The sequence below is a fragment of the Amphimedon queenslandica genome, unplaced genomic scaffold (genome assembly GCF_000090795.2).
Source record: "Amphimedon queenslandica unplaced genomic scaffold, v1.1 AMPQUscaffold_13384, whole genome shotgun sequence".
NCBI lineage: Eukaryota > Metazoa > Porifera > Demospongiae > Haplosclerida > Niphatidae > Amphimedon > Amphimedon queenslandica.
This window is the reverse complement of record NW_003546380.1, coordinates 168,232-178,425: the sequence shown is the minus strand read 5'-3', so window position 1 is coordinate 178,425 and position 10,194 is coordinate 168,232. Positions and strand designations below refer to the sequence as shown.

General features: G+C 35.9%; 2 protein-coding genes across 2 annotated transcripts in view; both read left to right on the top strand.

Annotated features, from left to right (window-relative positions):
- LOC109582423 (AF4/FMR2 family member 4-like) overlaps positions 1–3,424 on the top strand; it is a 22,035-nt gene extending 18,611 nt beyond the window's left edge. Inside the window, exons 19-21 of the mRNA XM_019997124.1 lie at positions 51–171; positions 2,691–2,739; positions 2,998–3,424. Of these exons, the coding sequence (XP_019852683.1) occupies positions 51–171; positions 2,691–2,739; positions 2,998–3,061 (234 nt within the window). The 3' untranslated portion in view covers positions 3,062–3,424. The remainder of the gene's footprint in view (positions 1–50; positions 172–2,690; positions 2,740–2,997) is intronic.
- A 142-nt stretch (positions 3,425–3,566) lies between these two features.
- Positions 3,567–10,194, top strand: part of LOC109582424 (protein transport protein SEC31-like) — a 10,474-nt gene continuing 3,846 nt past the window's right edge. The window contains exon 1 of the mRNA XM_019997125.1: positions 3,567–4,237. Coding sequence (XP_019852684.1) covers positions 3,668–4,237 — 570 coding nt within the window. The 5' untranslated portion in view covers positions 3,567–3,667. The remainder of the gene's footprint in view (positions 4,238–10,194) is intronic.

Sequence of the window (10,194 nt, the reverse complement as noted above, 5' to 3'; positions counted from 1 at the left end):
TTTTTTATGATCAACTCTCTCATCTCTTTCTCTCTTTCTTGCTCTTCTAGTCTTTGACTATTAATAAAAGCTCTTGTTCTAAAGTGATGGAGTACTTAACTCTAACCAATCATGTCCATCAGTCAGTTGAGCTCTGGAGACAGTCTGACTCAATGTCAAGTCAGCATAAAGGTATGAACCAATACTTCCTAGGCCTGACACCATGTACATGTACTAGTATACTATCCCTTAAAGATGGCTCCAATTTTTAAAAAATTCTATGGCATATTATGATGCTTTATTCTTTGTATAAATTTTTAGCTATTTCAAATCATTTGGGCTTATATTTAGCATTTTTTAATTGATTGCTTTCATATTGGCAGTTTTAATGTTTTACGGCATGAGCAAAACGAAATGGTTAAATTTTTAAAATTTACCATATAAGTTTCTCTTCTACATGTATTTGTAAATGTGGCTGTACAAGTGTACATGTATAATTTAAAAAACCAAACCTGTGTCATTATTCATTTGATTATTCCTGTTGAGCTCACTTGGATAATGTGTTTTTACTTTTTAATACACAAGTGGTACATTTGTATGTCTTCTCCATTTTGTTGTCCTTTACTTCAACAAGCGTTATGCTTCTATAGTCCTGAAACCAGCTTATTTGCACAGTAGTTGTGTCCCACATGTACTTAAGGCTGGTTTAGTTATGATATTATGCTAGTCCTGACATTACGTTGACACTGGAATAGAATCTGGTTCTATTCTAGCGGAAAGCATGCGTCAAAAGGTCAAATCGCCCACGCTTTTGATTAAAAATTGACATTACATTGGCCTATAGTTGCCTTTAGTTGTATCAAAAGTAGCACTGTGTATATACATGTACATGTACATGTACTTGTATTCATTACGTAATGTCACTCAAGCCTTCCAATATTCAATTTAATTCCAATGGCTCCAAAGAGCAAGGGTAGACGTGCCAAATTTGATTCTGCCGTGACTATTGTTAGTCTTAAAGTTGATTCCGCTCGTTATAAATGGAAGGGCGGGAAGCCAAATTGGGTCACCAGGCTTACGCAGGCTTAGCAATACGCTCGATAATTGAGCTGTTTACTCGTGTTAAAAATGAATATTTATAAATTTGTTTATTGTTGTGTATATTACTGTGTGTGTGTGTGTTTGTGAGAGAGAGAGAGAGAAAGGTCAGGGATTGAGGGGGAGGTCCTTAAAAGACGAGTTTAAAAAGGAATTAGGCGTAGGAAGAATAAACGTGACGATACCATGACAACGTTGGTAGTGATTCCAGTTATTGGGTCTAATTGATGTGTAATGAATTATATTTTGAATTCAAATTATCATTAATTAAAATGTTGACTGTAAAGCTAATTTGTGAAAATGCCTCTCCCAGCATCAGGCATTCATTATTTACGGTTGATCTGTAAATAAACAACAGGCAGTTACCCTTAGTGACGTCAGCAAGATGGACTTATTGTATGTGTGAAATATTTGTTTGTGTCACTTACATGTATATACTGTGCATGAATATGTTTTCTTGATTAAAGTATTGTGACCTTGCCTAAAGAAGAGAGAGTAAAAGAGGGGAAAGGGTGAGAGTAGTAGGGAGTGGGAGAGAGAGAGGGAGGGAGAGAGAGAGAGAGAGAGAGGGAGAGAGAGAAAAGGAGAGAGAGAGAGAGAGAGAGAAAAGGAGAGAGAGAGAGGGGGGGGGAGAGTGAAGAACGATATTGCTTGCCCTACACATCTAAACAATGCATGCCACTCACAATTCAAAATTGTGACAGTCAGTGTGCAGCTGTTGCTGAAGGAAAGAGAGAGACCACTTTTCTGGTTTCCTTTCCTCAAGCAATTGAATTACTGCATGATCTTACAATTACATTATTTTGCTGCCCAGCATACAACCAGCATAGACTTGTATCTTAATATTGTATTACCACTTTCAAAGAATTATTATCTCACCCTGCGATTGACACTAAGTGTTTTGTGTTTGAGATATGCACATGTGTGTATGGCCATTTTAGTAAATTGTGTACACTGCCCTGGGCATGGGAAACTTAATTAGGAATCTTGAATTTCATTTGGTTTAGTAAACATGGATGTACAATGTGATGGCAAGCACTCATATCTTATTATTGGAATGAGAATTTAATACTCGTCATCAGTATAATGTAATGTATTGGATTTCCATTCTACTATACTAGTATATTTGTATCATAGCCCATCCAATGTACAATGTTTACACAGAGTACTTTATACATGTACTAGCTTAGGTCCTATCCTCATAATACTTGGTAGAGTTGGCATAATTCATGGTGAGATTATACAGAGCGTATGAAAGTAGGGATGGGAGGGCCGCAGGTGTGTTTGATGTGTTATGAGTATATTTATATATTAATGTGGTTGATTCCTTTTGAAGTGGATCCACAGTTTTTGATTGTGGGAGGGAAGAGGCTTGTGTATGTGCATGCTCATAGCCAGTTTGTCTAGTGTTTTTATTAAAGTGCCAAATTGTCTGGAGTTTTTATTGAAATCCCTGTGAGAATGCTTGCAGCTGGTTTCTTTAATGTGTTTTAGGAGGCTATTATGAATTTGTCATGTAACATCTTTGTGGGAAATGTCAAAAGACTTAATCTCTCTCTCTCCCTCCTCCTCCTCCTCCTCTCTCTCTCTCCTCTCTATTTTATGCACCACAGATTTTTTTAGTAACATTACCAGGAAGATGGGAGATATTACACAGTTCAGGTAAGAAAAGAAATGAGCAAGAAGCCAGAGAGAGAGAGAGAGAGAGAGAGAGAGAGAGTGAGATTAAATAATGTGAGATTAAGTTAAGAGAGGACACTACACCCAACTCTTGTCGATAGTCAGACGTCAGAGTGTCGGCCAGAGTTGGTTACTAGAGAGAGAGAGTTGAGATGCTGTTCGAAATTGTCAATGAGATATTTAAAATTAGTGATGCCCTCTTTCTTTTCCACCTTCTCGATTCTTTTATATCTATAATAGCTCATTAACAATATTCACAGAATGGATGGAGAACGGATTACAACACATTAGCAGAAATGTGTAAAGATTATTAATTATTTATTAATATAATTTGAGAAATGTAATATCGCACCTGCTCTTGCATCAGTCAGTATTATTATTATTATTATTATTATTCTTATTATTACTAGTAAATGATAATGTATTATAAATGTGGTAATAGTGTTGTTATAATTTTTGTTATATATAGAAGAGAGAGAGGCACCATGATGTGTGCAGCTGTCATGAGATTTAATCATTATTTCTTATCAAATTGAATTAATTATCACCTCTCCTCATATTATTATTATTATTATTATTATTATTATTATTATTATTATTGTTATTATTATTATAAATGCAGACTTTTAACAGCACTAAGAGGATTGTATCTACAGTGATTAATTAACAATTGTTATATAATGTATAGAAAGGACTTCATCATCGATTTTTGTAATATTTTCTGGTTTATGCAATGAAAATTTATTAGTAAAATTAATTAAATTACCAATTTGTGGTGGGTGTGGTCGAGGTGGTTTAGCCCCACCCACTCATTAAAAGCCTAGTATTGGTGTTTGTGTATCCTCCCTCAACCCTCCCTTATAGTTCTGACTATAAAGACCTCTGGAAGAGAGGACCCAACTCCTCCGCCATGCAGGCTGTCGTCTCTCGCTACCACCACACAAACAGAGTAGAGGAAGCGAGCCTAAGATCACTGGGCGGCAGTATAGGTGGCGGTATACCCTACTCGAACCAGTCCCAGTTTCCTTCTTCTACCCTATCCGAGAGTCTAGCCGCTTTTAGGGAGCACCACAAGGCCTGTGCCTCTCGTCGTAGACCCGCCTATATATTCGAGGCTAGCCTGGAAGCCGAGAGAACAGAGATACTTGCTAAGAGATACACAGAGACACTCAAGCAAGAGCTACAAGGAACTACAAGTTGTCCTGGACTGGTCCCAAATAATCCAAACCCCCAGCCCTCTTCTCTGAACGCCTCCTCCTCTCATCACAGAGCCAGAGAGATAACAGAGAACTCTCTGCGGGGCCTACCGTCTTCGGCAGCCATTGTTACATCATCGGTTCCTCCCCCTTTACTCTCATTTAAATCCACTCCAGCAGGAGCTGAAGGACTTACAATATCTACTGTATCAACTCTGGCAACCACCTCTTTCCCACCCTCCTCATCCATACAACCAGCAGCAGACTGTAAAGCAGAAATCATGGTAAGCTTCACAAGTGCATTCATGTACATGTACATGTACATGTATGTCACTTCTAACATGTACATGTACATATATTCTGCTCTTTACACGTGTACATGTATAATTTGAAATCATTTATGTATTCATTGGTGTCTGTACCAGTACTGAATACATTTTTGGTACCATGAATTCATTTTGTGCTGTCTATGTTTGTTTATTCCAGCACAATGATGTGTTTTGCTTGAATTGATGATACCATTCACGATTACTATACATTTTAATGCATTTATTATGCATATATGTTTTTGCCCCTGGCTGTTTTTCATTTTTTGGCACCTGCTAGTTTTACCTCCAAAATCCCTCACCCACACTTTCTAAGTGAGTGCTCTCTTGTTATGTCTGCATGTAATCTCTTTGTGTATTGTAAGTGATAATGAGGAAACTACCTATTAACAAATTGTGGGTCTAAGTTTCTCTGGAAATAAGGAGAGAGGGAGAGGGTGAGAGAGTGTGTGTGTGTGTGTGTGTGTGTGTGTGTGTGTGTGTGTATGAGAGAGAGAGAGAGAGAGAGAATGTCTGAGACATATATTTTTGTTTGTGCATCTACTGTACTGTAATGCGATAAGGTCATAGGTTTAAAATAGCTACAATCTATACATGTACATGTGCATGCATTGATACGGCTTCTTCTTTGTTCAGCTTACATGTACATGCACAAAATGGCACATGTACATGTATTGCATATTAAATAAATTGTTCACACTGGAAGCATTTGGTTCATTTACTACTACTATTACTATGTGAATTATTGTGCATGTTTCTGAGATGTTTTTGTCCTACTGCGTCTTAGCAGTCTCTTTGTCACAATGTCACCTTCAATTTTATATAACCCAGTTCCTTCTCCTTGGCACGCAGTACTTATATAGTCTTACATGTCTTGTGTGTGTCCACCAGATTTCCTTGGAGGACACGTGCTTGGTGCATGACACTTTTATTGAATTAAAAGTCATTAATTTGCTTTATGTTGCACATTCAGCCATTGAGAGACATATTTGGTGATGATTGTCTTCATTCAGGACTGGCTGTTTTGACTTGCTCAATAAAAGAATTACCTTTTTAGCTCAATGATTACATGTGAACCTTCCTCTCTTCATAATAAAAATCAAAGTTTATATTTTTGCATTAGTAATGTATGTTTCTATCATTATTATTATTATTTCACTATGTATATAAAGTTAGTTAGTGTTTTTCCCTTTCAGTTGATCTTGTTCAGTTAGTATACTCATTTCTATACTGAAAATATATACAATTGGTTGTATTGATATCCCTATGTTTATAGTGTAGCATTAATATTGTAAATTAAAGACATATTGGCTTTTACCATTTCTTAATGCTTTGCTCTGGGTGTGTGTGACACAGATAAAGGACAACATGTGTTTAATGATGTCGTGCTTTTTGGCAGGTTTGTTTTGTGTTTGCTGGCTATGAATCACTCTGGTTATTTTTCCTCCACTCTCTCTCTCACTCTCTCTCTCTCTCTCTCTCTCTCTCCCTCTCCCTCTCTCTCTGTTATTGTGTCAGCCATGCATTACATAACCTCTGTTATGTCTTAAACTCTTAATAAAGCAGGATCTATATCACTCTCTCAGTTTCTTAATACTTTGCTTCATTGCTATAGTGTCATTTCATAGTTACTCACACACACACACACACACACACACACACACATGTATGCTGCATGTAGGCACACACATCATCAATGAACAAGTGTTTAATAATTGAATTTTGTGGTGATGGTGTTCTCAGATGTCAATAATAAAATTACAACTTGTATATAGTTCACCCACATCACATCATGTGTATTTAGCTTTTTTTAATGTTATACCAAAAACTTAAAAGGAAGTTTACAGCATTCATGTACATGTACCTTCTGGATTATGGTTTAAGACAGTTGGTATTAATTATAAAATTACCTGCTACAGTGGCATAATTTATTAATGTGTTGTTGCTTGGTCTTGAAAACAAAGTACCTTTGATTTACGAAATTTATTATAATTCAATTCAGTATATCCTTATTGTATTACTTTAAACTTATGGCTATAGGCATATTGCAGTGAATACCTCATTTTAAGTGTTATCTTATAGTCAGAATAACTTTTCTATGTTCATTGTATGAATTTGCTACTCATTGAATGCTTAATGTAATAAACAAGAAACAATAATGATTATGCTACGTGTATCAGTCGTAATGCAGTGATAATTAGTGAAGTAATTGTGAATGTATGTTTGTAAAATTATTGGTTGTTTCTTCTCTTTGTAACAATTAAAAAACGGAACCTCCATTCTCTCTTGGCTTCTCAGGGTGACCACCACTTAGAAACCAGGGAAATGTATAGCCAGAGAGTCGGGGAGAGATCTTATTGTGTGTGAGAACCAATCCTAACATAAACCATAGATAAAACCACTTCTGTATGTACAGTAGATATTATACTATTATTATTAATGAGTGTATATAGCCCTTAATCAAAGACACCGCTATCAAGCGTTGAGATCAAAGGAAAGCTAGCGGTAAGAGAGTGTTTTGTGTATCCAGGAACTCTATTCCACTGGGTCCTCCCTATTTGTGTTGCTATAGGTGAGGACAATGAGATCAGGGCCCATTATGTATATGTTGTTTTTGTCGATCTGCGATGTATTTTTGGTTGGCCATCCCAAAACTATTCACACTCCTACTATCATTTCTAATGTTCGCTTCGCGTGCCACACCTTTGAAGATTCCCGAGATCACCGATAAACAACAGCAGGTGTCATCCTGGCGCTGTTAGCCTATGCTACGATACAGTAGTATCTGTAATGTCTTGTGTATACATGTACATGTATGTGTGTATGTGTAATATGCCTTGGTGAAACTTAAGTACTGTATTGAGCATGTTGTGTGTGCATTAAATGTACTTTGTGGTTTGGGGTCCATTTTTTATACAACATTACATAATCGTTACTGGTTAGCTCAGACAGTTCTTCCTGTGGTGGTGTGTTTAGTTATTTTATGATAATAAAGAGATAATGGCTGGTTGAAGGCTTAAGACTGATATCACTAAGTGGCTGTATGATATCGTGCTGCATTCCTATAGCATTTCCTCTCTTCTCCTAGCAATGGCTGTTGATCTAATGTCTCATTACTATAATGTCACTTTGATCTGTTTTCATATCTAGTCTATCATTAGTTATGCTCAAAGAGGTTGATGGCTAATTGGGTCAATGGTATCATGAATAGGTTAGAACAGGACAAGATTATATCTATCTTCATTCTTTTACATGATCTTATGTCCAATATTTGTGATAGCATGAAAGCCTTTTAATTCAGCAGTTATTTGTCACTACCTCAACGGATAACTATGTGACTTAATCTGTGAATTTTTAACCAATATGATCTACATTGACTTTACACGCTCTTTATATGTAATATTATGCTTATATGCTGAGGGTTAGTTAGTGAATGCTCATAGAACCAAGTCCCAGTAAACCTGTACATGTACATGTAGATCAAAGTGGGCTACAAAATAGCCTTCACTGCTAAGTTGTCTAGTGGATGTTGTTAAGAGCTTCACTGGGTCCATGAGCTCTATATTTGTATATGTACATGCACACAGCACACTTGCTCATTGTACACGTGCACGTGTGCATGTGGTCATGATCCACATAGTACAAACTTGCACATGATTCACCATTATATGTACACATTATGGTCTGTCTTGTTTTTATATGTACATGTACATGTACATGTACACGTACGTGTATGTTTTTTTAATTCCCTGTTTTTATTGCACATGTGCATGTACATTTCTTAGTGTATGCATGTACATACATTTTTTAATAAAATGAATGGACTTGAAATCCTTGATAATTTTATAGTTCTAATAATGTACATACATGTACATGTACATGCATAATTATAGACACGAGGAATTACCATACATTTGTATTCCTGATTAGATTATCATTCTACTGCCCATTTTTAGGATGACAGTTTAGTAATTGTTTTAATGTTTCTTCCTAATGACTTGTTGTTACTTTATTTGGACTTAAATGTGTCTCATCATTACATCATTACATGTACATGTACATGTACATGTACATGTACATAATAATGTACATTTGTTTATACATGTATACATGTACATGCTGAACTTTATGGTACATTTGCTTTTAACTAATCTTTTTTAATCTAGTGCTTACCATGGTTTATTTTCCTCTCTCTTTTTCCTTCTCTATACCCTTTCTCTTCTTCTCTCTCCTCTTCCTGTTTCTTTTGCATGTTCATCGATCATCCATTTCATTCTAGTGTAATTTCTTTCATATCAGCCCCATCCAACACATACAGTTGGTACTCTACATTAAAGCCTGCATGACATTAATTTTAATAAGTAGCTCTCGTTTCTAAGCATATCATTATTATCATTATTATTTAGTTCATGTATAATTTGTGACCATAATTGACAAAAGGTACCTTATGTTGGATAGGAAAATTGGTCTTTAAAGCCTAAAAAATCCAACTTCCTGAGCTCCATTTATCATAAAATTACTCCAGAGGATGCAAAAACTTACTGTGTAACTTTTAGAAACAATGGTTGTCTAACAGAGCACTCACAGGTTGATATTTTTCATTATAATGATGAATTTAAAAATCTGCCATAAGGTACCTTTGTCAATTATGGTCACGTTTAGTTATCATTACATTGTCATTATTATTAACACACTTACTAATTAGAGTATGTACGTGACTCTTTTGCCCTAAGGAATTATAATTATAATGGAGGCGTGAGAACCTCAATGCATGCGTTAACAAGCATTTGTTTTATGTGTATTCTTGTGGCTTCAGAGGCACGTCTTCCCTTTCTTCAAAGGCACCACTACACTCAACCTACCAATTATCTTAGAGCCGATCTGTCACCCAGAGGTTTTGTAGTGTGGTTTATAATTGATACTGTACAATTGGCATACATAAATGTGCAGTTTGTGTTCTTAAGGCATTATATAATGAAAAGGCTTCTTTGTATAAGCGGTAGTTCAAAGGTTAGTTTAGCGGCTGTCTTTATGCATATGATTCTTTTATAGGCCACAGTATCCTCCCTTGCTATTTGTTACTATAGGTGACAATGTGAAATCACCATTTATCTCATGATTGAGGTTTCATAGGGCTTTTTTATCTTTGTATTCCTACCGCTTGCTTTTCAAGTCCTTCAATATTTGTTTTATGTGTGCTTTGAAGATTCTGAGATCACTCTACATGCGTGACACTCCTAAATACCTTGTGTAACTATCTTGGGATATACGCTGGCGCCTATGATCTTTGTAATAATAGTACATGTACATGTATGGCTGGATTCTATCGCATTCTTCCTTCACCTCTTCTGGTATCCAGGCAGAGACCTTGTAATATACATGTACGCTGGTCACTACGACCTTTGTAATGATAATAGTACGTGTACTACAGTTAGGCTCTGTTGCATTCTTCCTTTACTTCTTTTGGTATCCAGGCAGATACCTTGCGATATACACGTACATGTATGCTGGTCACTACGACCTTTGTACTAATAATAGTACATGTATATAGACCATATTGCATTCCTGCTTCATTTCTATTGGTATCCAGGCAGATGTCTCTGTTTAACTTGATATTGTGACAGATTTTGATTGTTACGTTATTTGATATTGGAACAGTGTCTTTATCATCATTATTGTATTATGTTTTCTGTCTGTGTTTGTTTTTAAACAGCTAACTACATCTATACTTGCATAATTGTTCTAGTAGCACTTGTCTGACAATTCTAATTTGTATTTATTTTTAGTTCTTGCAATATTGTGTCTGATTAAGTGTAGCCCGTAGTTACATGTACATGTATCTGTAACATGTACCCAATCACATTCGTATGTTTATATGTACATGTATTGTACATTATTTTTGTCTCATATCTATG